This window comes from Populus alba, chromosome 1, assembly GCF_005239225.2.
Source record: "Populus alba chromosome 1, ASM523922v2, whole genome shotgun sequence".
NCBI classification, from domain to species: Eukaryota; Viridiplantae; Streptophyta; class Magnoliopsida; order Malpighiales; family Salicaceae; genus Populus; species Populus alba.
The window spans coordinates 52756768-52779144 of NC_133284.1; the positions used below are offsets into that span (position 1 = coordinate 52756768).

The 22377-nt window shown below is 34.4% G+C and overlaps 1 protein-coding gene across 1 annotated transcript; it reads right to left on the reverse strand.

The window, feature by feature from the left end:
- Window positions 1-8808: 8808 nt before the first annotated feature.
- On the reverse strand, window positions 8809-10586 carry LOC118062695 (uncharacterized). The gene is made up of 2 exons (XM_035076530.2): window positions 10028-10586; window positions 8809-8937 (listed from the first exon to the last, which is right to left on the reverse strand). The coding sequence occupies exons 1-2, from the start codon at window positions 10525-10527 to the stop codon at window positions 8832-8834; spliced, it is 606 nt and encodes a 201-aa protein (XP_034932421.1). The 5' UTR covers window positions 10528-10586; the 3' UTR covers window positions 8809-8831.
- Between the last annotated feature and the right edge of the window lie 11791 nt (window positions 10587-22377).

Here is a 22377-nt window from a genome sequence, read left to right on the forward strand (position 1 = left end):
CAAATAAAAAAATTTAATTTTTTTAAAAACACTTTTGAAATGAAAAAAAAAAAACAGAGTTTAAATATAATATTTGCCTTACATTTTTTAAAAACAAAATAAATTATCGTCCAAAGAAAAACAAGAATTTATTTTTTTTAACATTAAAATCATAAAAAAATATATTAATTTAATATTTTTCAAGTAAAATAAACTCTCTTTTTTTACTCTTCATTGATCATTTTATTCATTTTTATCTCCTTTTCAGAGATAAAAAGAAGATAGCAAAGAGATGAAGGCATGTGTAGTAGTTTTTTATTTTTATTTTTATTTTTATTTTTTTATTTTTTTGTTGCTGCAAAATGACACGATGAGAATGGCTAAAAAGTCCTAAAGATTAGTAATAGTTTTATATTAGTATAAGATCTAGACAGTCCTCCTAAAGCTTTATTCCCATTGCATACAAAATTTGATTTCTTGTCATTTGATATCACTTCAAGTATAATTAGACCCATCAAACAAATTGCAAGTGGTTCAGAGCATAGTTATCAAACCCGGTCTGAGGGTTGACTTGGCTAAGGAAGCAGGTCCCGAATTTTATGGGTCAACCCAGGTTAACTTGGAAAAAAATTTTAAAATTAAAAATTTCATATTTCATATGAATTTGTTTTTAAACAAATCAATGTGAATATATGTTATACATGTTGTAAATAATAAAGTTTAAAAGAATATTTTAAAAAGTTTTTTTATCGCACATTGAAAAGATACTATGTTATGCTTTTAAGTTGAAGTATTTAAACTAAAAAAGTGTTTTATTCCATATTGAAAAAACATAACTTTTTTTCTTGTAAACATAAAGTATATTTATACAAGGACTTCATATCGCATTGAAAAGATACTATGTTATATTTTTAAGTTGAAGTATTTAAACCAAAAAAAATTATTTCTTATTTAAAAAACATAATTTTTTTACATTGAAAGTGTGAAAAAACTCTTCTATTTTAGTTTATTTCTTATTATTATAAACTATAAAATAAACTTTATGCATTTATAATTTTTTTGAATAAAAAAACTAAAATAATTATTTAATGGATTGAAATAAAAACCCTCCACGTCACCCCCCCAGCTTAGGCAATTACTGCTCTTCAATCTTCACCCCTCCCCGGCTCACTCTCTATCTAAAACGAAAAAAAAAGCGCTCTCTCCATCAGATCCCACCTTTACTGGCGATCGCCATGTCCTCACTCCTCAGCAACCATTGCTCGATCACTTCCTCTTCTTGCCTTCATTTCCCTCCTTCTCCCCTCTCCTGCTCTTCCCCTGAGTCAGTAGTAACTTGCGAGCTCATAATTTAAGTTTTATGTGTTTCATTCTCGAGTTTAACTCAGATCTGATAGTTTTTGCGGGATTTAAATGTTATGTTGATTATGTTCATGGATCGAGTTTTGATTTTGCAAATGACAGTTTATGCATTACAAACACCGGGTCTGGTCTGGGTTTGCTCGGGTTGCCTGGGTCTTGCCGGTTTCTTGCATTTACCGGTCTTTCTCCTAACCCGAACCGGTCCAACACCGGGTCGATCGGTTCTCGGGTTGACCTGCCGGGTCGCCCGGGTCTTGCCGGTTTCTTGCATTTACCGGTCTTTCTCTTAACCCAAACCGGTCCAGTCACCGGGTCGACCGGTTCTCGGGTTGACCCGCCGGTCTGGTCCGGGTTTAATAACTATGGTTTGGAGAGATCGGATTTTCGCCAAAGGCCAAAGAAGATGGATGCTTGCCATAAGTGTTTCATGTATAAGCCTTCCAAGCCCACTAAGTATTTCAACTAGAGAAGGCTTCCATGCTAAAGAAATGAGATGTTCCTCGTCAGAATTCAACAAGAACTCTTGAATTGAAGATTAGAAACAAAAAGAACACTATTGATGCTGTTTAATCGTGGTATTACCTACACCTGTGCTATGAAAGGAACTTGATTTGTTGTCAACATAAGTTAGCATCATGAATTCCTGATAATATTTAAAAGTTTGGTGTTACGTAAATAAAATCATTAATATGATCATGTTAACAATTTATAATGAGCTATTAATGAGAAATCAGCCGATTGGAACCTCCTTTATGTGTGGTTTCCAGTTGAGTAATAAGAGTTTATACTATACTTGTTTGAAATACCATTAGTGGATCCTTTAACCTTAACATTTGTTTTTATCATTGTTTAATCTTTACAGTAATCTTCCATCTCAAAGTTCTCATTAATTTCTTCCTTTTCTTCTTTTTATTATTATTATTATTATTATTATTATTATTTACATTCTTGTTATATTCTATGTACGTTAAGTATGCTCTATGTTTGATCAAGGATCCTGATATTATTGGCCTTGCCTTGTTCATTCACATCAAAAATCTGTTTATATTATATAATATATCTCTTTGATCTTTTCATAAAATCAGTATATAGGCTGGAAACCTGTGACCCGATCTTTTAGATCATTCTCAAGTATAACAACGTCACGTACTGAGTATTATTATTATTATTATTGTTGTTGTTGTTGTTGTTGTTGTTTTATTATTATTTATAATTTATACAATTAACCTCTTTGTGGTTCGACCCCGGTCTTTTCGGGTTATATATTACTTCAGCACTCCTGTACTTGGGAGAAGACATCAATCTTTTGGTCGTGTCACCAGGTAATGTTCTTCGCACTTCACCTGAAAAATTGTTTAGATCATGCCTTATCTGCTAAACACATTGTTTTCTCTAACCAAAAATTTCATTTGCTGTGTGTTTTCTTTGCCAGAACCAAATACACCATCGAAATCATCCTCCTGGAAAGCTGAAGGCCAAGCATCTTACCAATCTCTGTCTCGGTTGCAAAGGAAAATCAAGGTCAGTTTCTGTTGCACAATTAATGTAGTCTTTAATTTTCAGTTGTTGTGTGATATTTGAGAATAAAAATTTCTGTTATTGTTGTGTTTGATTATGTATGTTTCGGTTGAATTATTCTATTACTTTGTTATGCCAATTGTATATTACATTTTATGCATTGTTGCTGCATGATATGCTTTTCTTCCGGTTTGTGATGCTCTGTTACTGTGTTTGTGTTCCTTTTCCTTTTTATTTGGACTTCTTATGTGTTATAATTATACTCTGTTTTTTTAATGTCAAAGAGAGTGGTACCTACGAGTGATTTATTCAGCTATCTCTCTTGTCTTTTTTGTCTTTCATGGTATAACATATGTACATGTATATTTTAAATTTGTAATCCCCCTATCATCTAGTCTTAGTTCAGGTTCTTCAAATATTTTTAAAATGTATTGTGTTGTTGCTCATGTAGGGTTCTGTTGATGGCCTGAGGTTGAGTTCAAATATGCGTGTTTTTCTAAGTGCCTAAGGTTGAGTTTAACTAGCTGATGTGTTTAACATTAGAAAAAAATTTCAAAACTGAAGGAGGATTCCATTTTAACATGTTTTTAGTAATTCCTTCAAAACTCCAATGCAAATCAGTACTTGAATATAGCTATATACACTGAAGGCTGGACATTGTCTCTTTAGCATGCCTTCTTACGCTTAGGCAATGAATACATTGGCTTGTACACACTTTAATGGAAATAAACCTATCAATTTGGTTAAAACTGTGGTTGAAATTGAGGTTGAAGAAAAAATAATTTAATGTGTTTGGTTAAGAATGCTTTTAAAATTGAGGTTATAAAATAATTTTAAAAAATATATATTAATATTGATGATTTTTAATTTAAATATTGTGGATTTAGCTATTGCTATTACATCATAAAATAAATCATACTTTATATAAATATTTTTTTTATTATTCCATTGAACGATCTACAATTCCATCACGTCTGAAATACATCCGACAATTTTCTTGGTTTCTTTAACACGCAACAACATAACTTGTAAAATATAATCAGGAACAAATTAGAATTGTGATCAAATTCTGCAAATACTATGTCATCAAGCAAATAAAACACAATTAAAAAATAAAAAAATATTTTTTTTACTGGGTCGGACCCGGTTCAATGCATTTTACTGCTCCATGAAAGGCAACCATGCTACACTGTTCAGTGAGCAGTGTAGCATGGTTGCCTTTTGTTGCTGCGCAAGAAAGCAACAATTTATTGTGGGACCGATGCACATTAAGTAGTTTTTTTTTCCTTAACCAAACATTTATTCAGTGCGTTTTTTAAGAAACGCAAACTCTAACGCGTTGCCAAACGGGCTCTTAGTGGCCATAGAAATGGCCGTCCCAAGCCACCGCCGACTTGCTCCTAGTGTTGTTACTGGTTTTATAACAGTTCGATGGCATTATAGTAAATTATAAAAGAAAATAATTCACGACACAAGAAAAACTTAACCAAGATTTCTTGATGTGTAATTGTATAATAATATTTTATACATTGTCGGATGGGGAAAAAAAATCAAAGCTAAAAGTATTTAATTGATTAAAAAAATGTGGTTAAATTTGTGACATATAATCCTTGATCGGTAGCAACTATATGCTATATTACTCTATTCACGAAAATATCTTCATATTGGACTTTAAAATAAATATAATCTCAGTTCCATCTAATACATATAAATATCACTAACAAGTGATATATATGTTGATAAAGCTTTCAAAATAACTTTTTAAAAATCTTTCAAACACTTAGCTTTTAAGGGGGGAAAAAAGGAGACAAAAGCCACTAGTTCTCAAACAGGCACTAATAGAGTGTTCAGGAGTGTGATTGTGGTTATTTTTAAAAGTATTTTTTTACTAAAAGTAAATTAAAATATTTTTTTTATTTTTTAAAAATTATTTTTAATATCAGCACATCAAAATGATATGAAAATACCAAAAAAAATATCAATTTGAAGCAAATAAAAAAATAGTTTTTTAAACTTTTAAAAAACACTTCTGAAATGAAAAAACAAACAGAGTTTAAATATACTATTTGCCTTACATTTTTTAAAAACAAAATAAATTATTGTCCAAAGAAAAAACAAGAATTGATTTTTTTTAACATTAAAATCATAAAAAAATATATTAATTTAATATTTTTCAAGTAAAATAAACTCTTTTTTTTTACTCTTCATTGATCATTTTATTCATTTTTATCTCCTTTTCAGAGATAAAAAGAAGATAGCAAAGAGATGAAGGCATGTGTAGTAGTTTTTATTTTTTTTTTATTTTTTTTATTTTTTTGTTGCTGCAAAATGACACGATGAGAATGGCTAAAAAGTCCTGAAGATTAGTAATAGTTTTATACTAGTATAAGATTTTGACAGTCCTCCTAAAGCTTTATTCCCATTGCATACAAAATTTGATTTCTTGTCATTTGATATCACTTCAAGTATAATTAGATCCATCAAACAAATTGCAAGTGGTTCGGAGCAAAGTTATCAAACCCGGTTTGGGGGTTGACTTGGCTAAGGAACCAAGTCCCGGATTTTATGGGTCAACCTAGGTTAACCTAGAAAAATTTTAAAAGATTAAAAATTTCATATTTCATATTTCATATGAATTTTTTTTTTAAAAAAAAAATCAATGTGAATATATGTTATACATGTTGTAAATAATAAAGTTTAAAAGAATATTTTAAAAAGTATTTATCGCACATTGAAAAGATACTATGTTATGCTTTTAAGTTGAAGTATTTAAACTAAAAAAGTATTTTATTCCATATTGAAAAAAACATAACTTTTTTTCTTATGAACATAAAGTATATTTATACAAGGACTTCATATCGCATTGAAAAGATACTATGTTATATTTTTAAGTTGAAGTATTTAAACCAAAAAAAATTTATTTTTTATTTAAAAAACATAATTTTTTTACATTGAAAGTGTGAAAAAACTCTTTTGTTTTAGTTTATTTCTTATTATTGTAAACTATAAAATAAACTTTATGCATTTATAATTATTTTGAATAAAAAAACTAAAATAATTATTTAATGGATTGAAATAAAAACCCTCCACGTCACCCCCCAGCTTAGGCAATTACTGCTCTTCAATCTTCACCCCCTCCCCGGCTCACTCTCTATCTAAAACGAAAAAAAAAACCGCTCTCTCCATCAGATCCCACCTTTACTGGCGATCGCCATGTCCTCACTCCTCAGCAACCACTGCTCGATCACTTCCTCTTCTTGACTTCATTTCCCTCCTTCTCCCCTCTCCTGCTCTTCCCCTGAGTCAGTAGTAACTTGCGAGCTTGTTATTTAAGTTTTATGTGTTTCATTCCCGAGTTTAACTCAGATCTGATAGTTTTTGCGAGATTTAAATGTTATGTTGATTATGTTCATGGATCGAGTTTTGATTTTGCAAATGACAGTTTATGCATTACAAACACCGGGTCTCGTCTGGGTTTGCTCGGGTCGCCTAGGTCTTGCCGGTTTCTTGCATTTACTGGTCTTTCTCCTAACCCGAACCGGTCCAGTCACTGGGTCGACCGGTTCTCGGGTTGACCCGCCGGTCCAGTCCGGGTTTAATAACTATGGTTTGGAGAGATTGGATTTTCGCCAAAGACCAAAGAAGATGGATGCTTGCCATAAGTGTTTCATGTATAAGCCTTCTAAGCCCACTAAGTATTTCAACTGGAGAAGGCTTCCATTCTAAAGAAATGAGTTGTTCCTCGTCAGAATTCAACAAGAACTAAATCCATTGGAAACTTGAATTGAACTCTTTGGTTGGTTTGGTTTGGTTAGTGTTGAGGATTGTAGAAACAGATGTAAAAGCGACAAAAAACATATTTGGTTGAGGAGATGATTCTTCGCCATGTGCCCCAAATGGCCACAGATAAAACAAGGCCCAACATTATTGAAACTGCTAGTATTGGAGCGAAGGAAACTCATGGATCTGCTGCTGTTGCTGCTCCCAGTGATGCTCTCTCCATGACCAAGTTGTCTGCTGTTTTGAAGCAATCTTCCACCAGGAGCTGTGACATTAATGGCTCGTGTTTTTCCTTCAGAGCCCCATAGGATTTCGTCCTCGATGGAAGTGTTTTGCTTCACAGCATGTTGCTGTTCTTCAGCTGGTTTGCAGTGCACTGAAAACAGACAAGTCAAGACTAGAAGATACTTCTACGCGGCAGCTTTTCCTTCTGGGATGAACAGAGAATGGTGATACGAATACAATCTTTCCTTGAGCACCGGAAGCATCAACCGGAATTTTCCATACCATGGGAAACTTAAAGCAACAATCTTATATATCAACACAGAACCTAAAGAAATCCCTGATACAACCTTATCCTCCTGCCCAAAACAAAATCTTTAGGCATTCAGCCAGAAAATGAATCGAATGGATCTGATCTGATTCAACCACAGATAACCCTCAAGTTTTCTTGAATCACATCACACTTCACACTTTTTCTCATAATATTCAATATCTATAATTAAAGAAACCGTCAATGTTATAAATTGTTAAATGCAGATGCAACCATTTGATATGGTAATCGATTTTTGCAATAAGAGCAAACATAAAATCTAGAATAACTTCTTGGAAACCATCTTACATTTAGACATGTCCTTGTATGGAAAAGCAGGCACGTCCAAATTTCTCTGATCTAACCAACTGATCATGAATTTAGATGTTTGATTACGCCATGTTTCACAAAAACCATCATGTTTCCGATCATATCATACATATCGACAACATGTGTGTTATATGAACTCAAGTGAAAGCTAGAAACTTGTATTAGAGCAAGCAGAACATCCATAGGAACTATGTTTGATGACTAGCATAGAATAAGAAAGACTTGTCACAAATGGAAAAATATAAAGCTCATAAGCACAAAAGTCTACAAATCTCTACAAATAGGATCATCATATCAAAAACTCTAATTTAAAATCTTATTTCTCCATAATTTACCGTACCAAGTAGTATCATTTTACAATTCCTTAAATAAATTAAGAAAAACAAACTTAACAAATTAGGAAAGCTCTAAATAAATTTTAAAAAATAGAATCATTAAGCATAAGATTTATTTTTCTAAGATAAATAGGAAAAAAAATAAGAAAACAAATAACTTTTTCAAAAAAAAAAAAAAAATCCTCTTGCATCAATCTCTTTAGATTGAAAAGAACTCATCCTTGAGTTCTGGTCATCCATCCGTCTATGTTGTTATTATCAACCATTAAAAATAATATTAGCATCTTTACATTCCATTGACCTCTGGTCTGCTAACACTATATAGTTAACCAACTCAGATAAAATACGCCAATAATCAATTCCTAAAATGCTCTCAATCTTTGAAGAAGAAGCAATGACACAAGTCAGTGAGGATTTCCTTTTATATTGTTCAATTAAATAACCTTGTATTAAATGAGAACGGAGCAAGGCATCAGATGAAAATTCTTGAGCATTACCTGCATTGCATGAAATAAATTGAGTGCCTCCACAGGTCTCTTTGCCTTGCCAAGTACATGAAGTGCAGTTGTGTAAACATGATTGTATCAAGACATGATGATTTACCCAAATTACCAATCAAAATTTACAATTTTGTGAACTAATTCAAGAGAGGATAAAATTTTGGATTGAGTGATACAAGTCATGAAAACTATATTTAGAAACAGAACAAGCTTTTTTTCTGCAACGTTAAAAGGTAAAAGAGTATATGTTGCAAAAAAGCTACACTCCAAAGAACTAAAGTGGGCTTCTCTTTCCTTACAGGACAGAGATTCACCCTGCAGTATGATGATCAATTTAATCAATTATGTAGATTTTGTCTGGGAAGAAATTCTGAGAGATTATCTTTGAAATTTCAGTACTCCGTACTCTAGAAAGGTATTGTCGTTCATGCATACAAACAGCAGTGCAAAGAAGATGAGAAGATGTTACCTTAGCCTGTGGGATTTATAGCGTTCTCATATGTTAAGCCACTCGATAACTTGTAGCACTCGCCTCCAATTGCCCAATTTACCCAATATCTGGATAATCCACTCAGGCATATCAATATCAGCACCATTTAACCTGGCAAATGAGCTACTTCAACTTGGCATGATAAATGAATCATCAAAGATACAAAGAATGAGACTGGTTCGAATGAAGCATAGAAAAGATAGATGTACATATTTAATGTAAGAGAACTTGTATGTTCACAAGGTTATTGACACAAGCACACATGCCCACATTGAAGAAAGAATAGACAACTATAAGAAATTAGAAAGTTAATTTGATCTGATGTAAAATTGGGAATAGAAAATTATTAGGAATTAGAAAGTTAACTTATCTATGATGTAAAATTTTTACCTAAACTTAATATCTATGACTTGATTTTATACTGGTATATAAAAATTACATCTAAAAATACAAAGAAAGGATATGCTAAAAAATCCAAGACAAAGAAAACAAAATTTGAATTAGAAATTATCAGGAACAAATTTCATTCCTTGTAAAATTAAAAATTATTAGGAATTGCTAAAAATATTTAGAATATAGCATTTTAAGCACATTGATTTAGTTAGGAATTCCACTGGAATGCAGGCTCTCGAGAATTACTTTCTAAAACAAAACATCATCCACACAAAAAGATATTCCCTTCATTGATGTCCTAACAGCTTGTTACTCCATAATTTGTTTACTTTTATATGAACTGTCCTGCTTTTTGGAAAGAATAAACCAGGTAAGAAACCAGTGGCACCCCTTGCCCCCCAAGGCTAAGGCTGTCCCACCACAACAAAACTGCTTGGTGTGACTGTAATCTAAACATGGAGTGAGGAGAAGGGGCACATTAATCTCAGGACCACTTGTTACAGTGGCAAATCAGAGTCCAATGAATTCAAAAATCTATCAGGTATCAGTACACAAAGTTGGAAAAATAAACAGGGACGGACACATTGTATTGGAAATGCGTCTTTTGACATGAATCAGATTGCTTTGCTCTGTTACATGAAGACTGGTACAATTACAGAGCATAGATAAAAATACAAAATAGCTTAGCTACACAGAATTTGCACACACATGCCAATAAAATCTTGTTAGTTGTAATGAAAGGATAGTTAAGTTCAGTTGAGCTTATGAAGAAAAAAAGAGAGGATATAAAAGAGTATAGATTACACACCAGTTTCCTAGCTTCTGAATCTTCTCCTCTATTTTCCACATCGGAACTTTTGTCTTGCCAATAACATCATTGGATTGCTCAAAGCTTTTGAAGGCAGCCCTTTCCACTTCAAAATCCTCACCATAGCCCCTTTCAAGAAAAGCCTGATCACTTCTTCTTGACAATCTGTTTTTCTGCACATATCTCTTGTCAGTAATTTTATCAGCTTGACTACGATTCCTGACAATTCCACCATTCATTTTGTTGACTCCAGAACCAATGTTCTCTTCTTCAAAAGCTTTCCCCTTTATTCCCAACATATCCAGGGAATCTTTAGCATGAGCAAGATTTTCTTTTAAGCCAATAGTTCTATCAATGCTTTCAATATATTCTAATACCATAGGACTTCGTTGAGCAATTCGAGTCTTCATACTCTTGGTTTCATTGAAATCCTCCGCGTCTGAATTCATGCTGCTAGTATGATCCCTCAACCATCGTCCATCCCTCGTTGCCCCTCCCATTTTCCTTCTAAAATCAGCATGCAGACCACTTACTTTTCCACCCACCTTATGATTGAACTCTCTAATTCAAGAAAAGCCTGATCGCTTCTTCTTGACAATTCGTTTTTCTGCACATATCTCTTTCAGTAATTTTATCAGCTTGACTACGATTCCTGACAATTCCACCATTCATTTTGTTGACTCCAGAACCAATGTTGACTCCAGAACCAATGTTCTCTTTTTGTTGGCAAATGCTGTTGAGGGAACGGAAGAAAAGAGAAAAGATGTCTTCACCAAGGGAAGCAATCAAGAATCTTTGCTTTTCCACACAAGAGTGTAGTGCAGGGCAAGGCAATATTAGAACAGGTTATCTACGGTGACTTCCTCTGTATCTTCGAGCTTTCCACGGAGTCACAGCTTGATGATGTCTCTTTCCTTTGTTACTGCGTCACGATGTCTTTTTGGAAATTTATTGGTATTTAATTTTAAGATAATTAAAATAAGTATTTGTCAAAAAATTGATAAATTAATTTTACATAAAAAAAGTCAAAATTCACTTTTATTATTTATTTTTTATCTTGACAAAAACATATATATTTTTAATTAGCAACATAGTTGTTTTAATAAATAAAAAACTTGGTAATTTAAATAAGTATTCAAGAATTTTTAATTATTTAAATTAAAAGGGAAATCCTGTTAATAAATTTGTTTTGCTCTCTGTTTTTTAGTCATTTTTTTATATATTTTGTTATATGCTTTGTGTTGGATTCCACTTGTCTAGGCTTTCTTAACATTTGTAGATGGAGCGCATGCGCGGTCCTTCTGCCTGAAGAGTATACCAGTGAGGGTTGAATCGGTCATTTACTATTATCTCACAAATTAATAAAGATGAAAGCATAGCTATTAAGATTTTACTTTTACAATCTTTTTGATTTATGAATATGCTTTCTTTTTTTCTTGATTTTTAAGTTTAAATCCTCAAATAAACATTTAGAAATACTTTATAAATTAATTTAAATATAGAAAATCAATATAGAAGCATTACATTTTTATAAAATAGATAATTTAGCCTGGTCACAAAGAGTTTTTGATCTATTAATTGTGGATTTTCTTAAAACCTCACCTCCAGTTTTTATGGGAACACATAAATAAAAAGACTCCCAAAATCTCTTTTCAAATCTGGTTGCAAGTGAAGGATTAGAAGAGCTGCCCAATCTATTATGGATTGGGTGCTTGAAATTCTTCATACTTTATTCATTTTTAATTGTGAAAATCTAGAAAATTTTGCCTTAGAAGTTTTTGGATGTGAAAATCTTAGTAGCTTGATTTCTTTGCCAGGAAGCATAACATACCTCACCACTCTAGAAGAATTTTGTATTATTGAAGGTAAAAAACTTGATTTCATAACAATAAAAGAAGAAAAAGAAGAGAAAAGCTTAGTTATTGGTATGTCCAAATATTAGAAGGGAAAGTGGTGAAGAAACATCTCATTAGGTACGGGTTATGAGGATTTAAATATATCATATTTAGTTTCATATTTTTATCCATTCTTCAATTCCTTTTATTTTGCTTAAATTATTTTTCTTGAAAAGAAAATGCAATGTTTATTTGACAAAACCTCATGTTTTGGAGGGGCAGGTTCAAGTGGAACTCCATCAGATTTAACCAGAGCAAAAAAACAAGACTTGGCATGTCATGATAAAATGCAAAGTTAACTAATTTCATTCAGCAATTTAAATTTCTTTGAACTTAATACTTCATTACTAAATTCTATGTTTGTCTAATTTCTTCGGGTTTACTACTATGAGGGTCCTGTCGGCTAATTTCCTTGGCTAGTTGTGTGTGATGATCTGTCATCAATAAATTGATAAACTTTTGGTTGTTCTGAATTATTGGCTTGCCTCTTTATTTTATTCAACTTATCTTTTTAACATATAAACTCGTCTTTTTAAACAAACTGAAAAACTGAAGTTGGGAGGAGATCAAAGTAGCAATTATGCTACTTGTTTCAAATAATACAACAGTCATCAAGAATTTCAAACTTACCGCGATGTCTCATTCATGAGTTTCAAAGATCTTAGGCGAATGTGGAATTTTCTAAATACATACAAATTGACATAGGCGAATGTGGAATTTTCTCAGCCGTGGCATGACAAATTGACACCAGCCATCAATCAATTAGTATAGGGAGGAAGGGACCCTCACACAACTTTCTCTACTTTAATGTTCAATGCATTCTGTAGACACAATTTTGTGTACCTGAAATTAAACAAGCACACGTGTACTAATATATGATTTTATTAAATATATGAATGGGTACAATCTCTATGTAATATATTCTTTCAAAAGAATATGGAAATCCTCTGATTCTTCCCTTGGATTTGATATATGATGACTTGATTTATTTGAGTAATCAAGCTAAGATTTGCGCTTTGCAAGAACGCGGATTTGGGCGTGTATTGCGAAGCGAGATATTGTGATTTGATGCTTTGAAGAGTACCTTGATTTGTCTTCAAAGTGTTGTTGAAGAACTCTTATGGGGCGTTTTGGCTTGATCCAACAGAGCTTCGTTCTTGTTAAACTTCAAGCGTAGATGAAGGAGGCTTGCAAACTCTTTGAGAGAGAGCTTCCTTGCTTGAAGAGAGAGAGAGAGAGTCTTAAAGAAAATTTGTATCCCCTAGAATCCCATCCCCTGCCTTTAGGTTGAGGCCTTCTATTTATAGAGATCTGTAGGGGCTCTCAGGTCCTTTTCCAATGCCACGTGGCATAATTTCATTGGTTGGTCTTTATTGATGGAATCTTACCTTTATGATAAGATATCTTGAATATCTCATCTCAAGTGTCAACTTTTCATTGGCCAAGAAATATTTGAAGGATCATTTGTTTTCCATGTCATTTATTTCAATTTTATTTTATCCTTTATTTTAAAGAATAAAATAACATATGGTGAAATTTGATTGGTGGAAAATTTGTGTTTCTACAGATGCCCCCTCGAGACAAGTTCACTTACTTTTGGAACAAGTGGGCATGTCTCGAAAAATATGGCTGTGAGGGTTTTAAATTTCCGACTAAAATTTGATTTGATTATATTAGATTTTCACAACAAGCAGATAAATCTTATTGTGAAAATAAAATATGATAATCAAAAATTGAAAATTTATGGATCAATCTTGATTGAGATTTATCAGATCAAATGATAGAATATTCAGGTCCAATTGCTCATTTGAAACTGCTGCATATGCAGGACCAAACAAAATTTATCTTTATACCCGAATAGCAACCAACACTTTGACCGGTGCTGTATGAATTTTTTTTTTCACTGAAAATGGTCACTGTAACATCTTGTTTTAAAGATCTCGTTATTCTGAATCCAATAACGCAATCTGTTTGTGATTCCGAGTAGCGGTCAACAAGTTATGAATTATGAAAGTTGCAACTCCCTTTTCTCACTGCTTTGGGAACCGTGCCCTCCATCCTTAATTAATTTCAACCTTTTCCTGGAAGAATGTCCAGAGAACAAAACAACTTTTCACGTAAATGAATTTCAACCTTTTGCTTAATTGACTTTCTTTTCTAAATGAATTGCTTGGAGTGAATTAGCTGCTAAGAGTCCTGAATGAATTATCCAACGTGCATGAATTATTAAGAAAGAGACCAACACAATTTCCTGTACTGGAAGCCGACTTTGCTTTCCCAGAATAAGAAAAGACTTTGTTTTAGATTAGGAAAGAGTCACTGAGGTGGCTATAAAAGAACATTACATTGCTCTTTTCCTGTTACCCACCACGCAACACTTCCTGTTGCTCTTTTATTAATCGCGTAGCATCAACCTGACAATACTTCTGTTTCTTCACTAACAGTGAAGCCTCCACACAGCAGTCCTTTTGTTCCTTCATTAGCCGTATAGCATCTACCTAGCAGCTCAGCATCACCGACGGTCCTAGCAGGTATGCATAGCTCTCCAGTATTTGTTTAAAAATTGCAGGTTTCCTTCCTTTTGTTTTTTTGTATATATGCAGGACACAATTCTGAGTTTATGCAGGTGAAGTAATCTGTAAACTCTTAACCAAAGCTCGTAAAACAACCTTCATTATGATCATGATTATTCTTTTTTTACCATTGTCAACAATGCAATCTCAACTTGGATTTCAACTATGTGTATAATAAACCAACCGTGGAAGAACTTCCAAAGTTTCTAAGGCTTTATGATGCATGAGTATACGTGATCTTCCAACCAGTGGTGATCTAGAATTATGATTTCCTTGTCCATCAGGCGTGTTTACGGTTGAAGTTGCTGCAAGAGATTCAACATCCTTATCATCAATGCTCTCTAATCATTGGCACCACAAATTATGATATACTATCAGCCCTGAATTTGATGAGTTATATGATATATATGCTCTCCCGGCTCTGGATTACTTCTGTGAAAGCTGCTAGTTCAAGGCGCCTCTTTTTTTTTTTACGGACCTAGAATTCACACATGGAGGCCAAAGCAATTCTACCATCTCAGCCTTATAAATAAAAGAGCTTCCTCAAGTGTTTCTTTTCTTCTCGTTTGCATCGGAAATCAATGTTGTTTGCGCGCCTAGTCTTATAGATTCTTCCTACAGCTTTTCAATGTTGAGGAAGAGCATATTGTTGATACTGTGTGTTAACCAAAAGCAACCTTTTCTGCTTCTACAACTGCATGATCGATGGCGCAAACTTGTTATTGAAATAGACTTGACTAAGCCTGATTGATTTATTGGTGAACCCGCCTATTTCCCTTAATTAACATCTATTCTTATTTCAGGGTTGCAGGTTTCTTTGGGTGATCTGAATTCTTTTGCCGTAATACTTCACGAGCCTTGGTGCTTGACGAGTTGTTTCTTAAGGGTCACGACTGTTGTTTTCAACACGTCATCAATTTTGGCAAGTCATAAATTTCTTAACATTGGAGCATTACTTTTCTTTGGCTCTTCATCAAGGTAAGTTCTTATTCTCTCCCTCTTTTTTTTTTCAAATATGCATCTAATTCATGCATTTTTATATGTCTTCCTTTTCTTTTTAGATGGTGCTTTTCAGGAATTCTTCTTCTTCTACTAAAAGATTCTTAGTAATTGATGAGAAGTATCGTCGGACAAGCCTTCGCGTATATGAACCTGCCATTGGTCCATTTGCTAAGAAGCGGTCTTTCGAAAGCATCAAGCATTTGACTTCCTGGTCATTGGAGACTTCTTATGAACTTTATGGTCATGGTGGTTTGCCTCAATCAGTTTTACAACTTCAATCCTCCTTTCCACATTCAACAACTTTTCTAGCTGATCTGCCGTCATTAGACTATCATAAACGTGATGGAAATGCTACTTGCAAGGATTATTTCCCAATCTCCGATGCACTTGAGTATACTCCCAAGTATTGGGAATGGACAAAAGATATTTTGAAACATTACGAGCCAATCCTCGAGAGGGCACATATTCGAGACACTATTTTTGCATCCCTTTTTACCTATGACTGGCAGATGAATGTTATCCTTTCTTTTTATAACCATTGGAATCCTGCTACCAACACGCTATCTACCCCGAATGGCGAGGAGTCTATATCTCTTTGGGAGCTAAAATCATGTAGCGGCCTTCCTATTTTTGGCACTTTTTATGATGAAGTCATCCCTTCTGCTGATGAACTTAATGAAGCTGACAAGAAAGGATGTTCTTTTCTTCCAAAGAGCTGCAAGTACCTATTCATCGCCTTTCATAAAGAATGTCAGACTATTGATGGTGACCATGTAATGACCCTTCAAGATTAGGTAGATTTCTGGTTTCAAGATGACTTGAGATACAAGGTACCTTTTTCTGTGGGCAAGTCTAGCGGATCCAATAAGACTAACTATCCTTCTGGCTCAATTGATAAGTCTCGTGTTCGCTCCAGCAAATTCATTCATCCTTTTAAGGAGCTTAATGTCCCTTCTTATATTCAGGATGAAGTTTATTTAGCGGCTTTTCTTTCATTTTGGCTATGCAAATTTGTATTTCCTAGCAAGGATGTTGGTTTCATTCGTCCTAGTACTTTCAAAGTAGCATCCATGATGGCAGCTGGAAGGCAATTCTCTCTTGCGATACCAGTTCTAGCAAGTATCTTCAAAGGTCTAAAGGAAGTCCAATCTGCATTGAGTGTGACCGCATGAGACATCCCTTTTCCTATTTATTTTCTCAGCAGTTGGCTTGTAGAAAAATTTGGCACCCATCAAACAACAATTAGTCCTACCAAGTTAGTTGGGATGACGAAATATGTCGGCGTGGGGTTGGCAAAACATTTCAATGAATCTCAATCTCATGCTCTTTTCAGAGATCCCAAGAGAGTCATATTTCCTGCATTACTTCCCCTGGCTAAAGTTGGGGTCTTATATGATGATGGCAACTTGTCAATCCTCGAGAGTGACTACTTTATGTGTATTCGATCTGGCTATTTGACTCTTCGTTATGATGATACTTTTATTTTTGAATCTTACTGTCCTGATAGATTCAGTAGACAATTTGGGTTTTGCCAGCATATTCCCCGTGACTTTGGAGGGAGAACTGGAGTCCCAACCTTGGAGGATGTATCTCAACTTTGGCATAGTTTTACCAAACTCAAAACTCATTCCCAGTGCAAGCTTCCGTTGCCCCCAAATGATAAACTTCCTTTGGTAACTAAACGTTACATGGATTGGTGGACTCCAAGGTGGTCCAAAGTTTGTTCTCTAGAGATGAAGATCATTCTTAAAAGTCTTGCTAATGTTGCCATAGTATCACGAAGGAAAACAGAAAAGAAGAATGACCCTCTCTTAACCAAAAAGAAACGATCTTCTCCTACCTATAAAAGAGACAAGCGGGTAGTTGATGTTGATTTAGACAAGGAAGATGGTACACGAACATCTGCCCACATAAATAGGACACCACTTGTGATTCCTAGTGTAAAGAGAGTGAGTACTTCAAAAGATCATCTTTGTTGTAACCCATTTTTGGGTCCCCACAAAAAAATAAAAATGATAATAAATAAATAGCCGAAGAAGGTTAGAAAAATAACAGGAGGCATAAGCGCTCAGAAAATGGTCGAAAGATTTGTCAAGGAGGTTAAAAAATACAGAGATTGGATTTTTGGCAGTATTTTCTTGAAGGATGAGAGCCCTGTTGAGAAGGAAAATTTGAATTTTTGAGGAGAAAAGCCCAAATTTGGATGTTTATGGACTTAATTGGATTTTATTTGAATTTATAGAGGATTGGAGTGCAAGAAAAATTTATTTTTAGGTCAATTTGGGTTTTAATTGGGAGAAATTTAAGTTCTGGGGCCAAAATATATTTTTTTGGAATTTATTAGGCCAAATCAGGGGCTTAATTGCATAAATATTGAAGTTTAATGGCCAATTAGGGGCTTAATTGTGAAAATCCGAAACCAGGGACCAATTTGGAACACGCGGGTAAATAGAGGGGGCTGTCTTGATTTGATCCAAGGGTGTAATTGAAGAAATTGGAAGTTTATTGATCAATTGAGGGCTTAATTGCATAAATCAGAGGCCAAGGACCAAGATGAAAAACGCGGCCAACTATGAGGGCGAAGACCGAAATTGGCAGGGACGTAATTGAAAGAATCAAAAGATAATTGAGGGCTGAGTTGAAATTTTGCGTATTCTGGCGCCTTTTTTAAATGAAACGGCGCGTTTTCCCCAAAACGACGCCGTTTCATATATTAAAAAAAAAAAAAAAAAAAAAGAGGACCGAACGGTGCCGTTTTGAACGGCACTGTTCCTCTTTCTTCTTCCTCCCCTAACGTGCAACAGCATGGACGAAAAACGTTGTTTAATCAACCGGCGCCCCTCTCTCCTCGCGTGCACTGACAGACCAGGCCCATGCACCTCGGACGACGCGAAGCCAGGAGGGCCACGCCGTGATCGACCACGCTCACCGACCAGCCGACCGGCGCTGTGCTGCTCCCCACGTTGCCCAGCTCAACCCACGTCATTTTGCTCCCCACGCTGCCCATGCAGCCCCTGCTCGCCTATAAAAGAAAGGTGGAGATTGTAAGCACAGGGGAGGAAAAGAGAAGGAAAATAACCGAGACGAAGAGAGAGAGAGACTGAAGGAGAGAGAAACAGTGGACTAAAGTAATAAACACATAAAATTCAAGGAAACGAAGCTGGGAGAAGGGGTAAGAAGATTGAAGCCGTTGGGAAAGCTTAGTGGAAAGAAAAAAAACCAAGCACGACCCGAGAGGCACCGGACTGTTGGGAACCGTCTTTGTGAGCCGCTGACCTCCGCTGCAGCACCGTCAACCCGGACGTTCGACCAGCAACATCACCTCCACCGTGCCAGGTATTCTTCTTTCCCCCCTGCGTTTTCATTTTTTGTTTATTTTTGTTATCCTCCTGCATGCAGAATCGTTCTGCATGCAGGAAGTAGGGGAAGGGAATTATTTTCCCTTCCCCGTGAGTTTTTTTTTTTTTACACTGGGCCGGGTTTCCGGCCCAGTTTTGTTATTATTTATTTTGGGCCAGACCGAGTCTGGCCCAGTCTAAAGAGTTTTTGTGTTGGGCCGAGATCGGCCCAACCTCCTTGCGGGCCGAGATCGGCCCAACCTCATTGCGGGCCGAGATCGGCCCAGCATTTGTTGGGCCGAGATCGGCCCATCCTCCTTGCGGGCCGAGATCGGCCCGATTCCAGCGGGGTTGGGTTCGGCCCATTCATTTGGGCCGGCCCAACCCGAATTTTATTATATATATATTATGAATTATAGTATTTGGTAATATATATGTGTGTATATTGTGTATATATATTTTTATTAAAAAAAATATTGTGAAAAAATCTTGAAAAATATTGTTGATTTCCCTGAATATTTTTTGTCAAAATGGGTTAATGTTGGTTGGTATTTTTATACTGTAAAGATACAAAACCAGTGTTAAAAATACCCGGTTTTCCTAAAAATATCAAAGATTTTCCGAGAAAAAAATGTTTTTTGCTTTCGAAAAAAATTTCTAAAAGTACCTAAAAATGTTGTTGATTTTTCTGCATATTTTTTATTAAGGTGGAATAATATTGGGTTGTATTTTTATACCGTAAGGATACAAGCTCGGTATTTAAATACCCGATTCATGTCAAAAAGCAAAAAAAATTAATAATAATAATATTTTCAAAAATTGTTTTTGTTTTAAAATACGGCTTAGTCTCTCCAATATATATAGATATAAATATCATAACATCATATTTTTTTTTACACAACAAAGAAAATTTTCAAAACAATATATGTATTAGCATGCATTTTGACTTTAATAACCAGTTTATTTAAGCCATGAGAACTAGGCCAATATTTCAAAAAATTCAAAAAAATTCTTTTTGTTTTCTTTTTTAGTATTTGGGATTACGAATTTATACGTAAAACGTATTCCTAAATATTATTATTTTGGTATAGACATTAGAACGGTTAAGATTTTACCCGATAAGATAAAAGACCTTCTTACTGAGGAGGATTTTTCTTGAACCATAGACAGACCAACGACTAGAATGTACAATAACACCTTAGTTTTTATCAGACAATAAAACAATGCAGCTTACCTTAGGTAAGGTGTATTTGGGGTGCTAATACCTTCCTTTTACGCAACCAGTCCCCGTACCCAATCTCTGAGACCAGTTAGGGTTCCTAGTGACCAAAATACTAGGTGGCGACTCCCACTCCATTTTTACCAATGAAAAATAATATTTTTCGTATCTCCATATATATATATATATATTACTTCGTCGATTTAAAAATGGAAAAAACTTAGTCTTTTCGCCGCGACGCCGCATACGTGCGACAGAATGACGACTCCACTGGGGACCTTGTAGACTAAGCTTTGTTTTTGTCTGATTTGTTTGTGTTTTTTTGGGTGTTTATTGTTAATATGCCCGTCCTTTTATTTGCGTATTTATTTTATTTTATTCATATTATTCTTGCATTCTATACAATTGTCTCATGCATCACTTGCTTTAATTTTAAAAAGCACACACAAGCTTTAAGTTAAGTGGGGAATTAGCGATTTACCCTAAGACTATTGGTCAGGATTTAAATGCGTGAAACACCCAACGCATATCTGAGTGCCTGCTTGGTAATGGTGGGCATACGTGTCTTAACTGTTCCTTGCAACGCCCCCATACTTCTTTACGAAGAACGTCACTGGGTAGATATGAGACCCTTCAAGACCAGATAGAAAAACTACCCACTCTCACTTGATAATTAGAGCTTGTCCTTAGGTTGTGAATCTTACTTTCATTTTGCATCACGATTAATACTGTTGAATTCATCTACCCAGGTTTTTGAGCTGAAATCATGACTAAGTACCTCTGTTTCCAAGAATATGGACAAGAGTCTGAGTTGGCTCAGATTGCCGAAGGAAAATGCCCAAGAATCGATACTAGTGGTTTACTGATTAGTACTTAAAAGTGCATGTTTATCAAGGTTTTATATCATCATTTTGCACTTGAAGTATCAATAACTCCTTAACTAAATCATGTTTTATAATAACAAGTTTGATATTATAAGATACCTTAATTTATGGTAAATGCTCATTTTAAATGCAGGACTATCACATAAATAAAAGGATTGATTGATGAGTTTAAGCATTGAAAGTTAAAGGACAAAGAGATGGCCAAACTTAGAAAAGAGATGTCGGTGTAGTCCAAACCGGAACATTGCTCGGTAATTGGATCATATCTGGAGCTCTAGATTTCGGATTTAGGTCCACTTTATATGGATGGAAAGGTAAGACAAAGGCCTACAACTTTCATGAGGAGCCCAAGATTTGAAAAGGTCGTTTTGAAGTCCAAATGGAAGGAACAACGAAGAAGTCCGAAGCTGTCCTGCAGCCCAAACACTATTTAGTGTTCAGCCCATATCTTGAGTTCTAGAAGTCCAAATGACCTCATCTTTTTTTTGTTGGAAAGCTGAGATAATTTCCTAGAACATTCTTGAGGATTCTGGGCAAATTATGATGTTAGAAATGACGTCTTGATCAGACAAGAAGATAAGGATTGTTATCTAGTCAAGATATGGCCACCCACTCATCAATTAGTCAACAAATCAATAGTTCCAAATTTTGGCCTATAAAAGGAGGCACTTACCATGTATTGAGGCATCTTGGTGTTTAGATCAAGATCATGCTCTTGCTTTCTCTCTTTGTATTGCTTATGTCTTGCTTTCATTAATATCAAGTTTATGCACTTCATTTCCTTTCCTTTGTCTAGTTAACTTCTTTCTCATTTATGTTCTTGTCTTGCTCATTTATGTTTCTTTCTTTTATTATGTCTAGCTAAGTTAATTATGTCAAGGTGAAAAGGGTACACTAATGGTGTAAGAACAAGTATAATATAAACTTAACATGAACCTTAACGTTGGATACTAACATGTTTTATATTTGTTATCTTGTTCACTTTAATACTTTGCTTGTTAAATGGTTAATCTAGATTTATGTTGTGTAACACTTGGTACAACAAATACTTGGCACTTTCATAGCCCATACTGTATGGTTTAACCGACACCTGAGCTATGAAAGGAACTTGATTTGTTGTTAACATAAGTTATAATCATGAATGCCTGCCAACATTTACAAGTATTAGCTTTATTCGAATAAGATAATTAATGTAATCATGTTAACAATTTATAATCTGATTGGAACCTCCTTTATGTGTGGTTTCCAATTGAGTAATAAGAGTTTATATTATACTTGTTTGAAGTACCATTAGTGGATCCTCTAACCTTGACATTTGTTTTTATCATTGTTTAATCCTTACGTTAATCTTTTATCTCAAAGTTCTCATTAATTTCTTCATCTTCTGTTATTATTATTATTATCATTGTTATTATTATTATTATTTACATTCTGTTTAT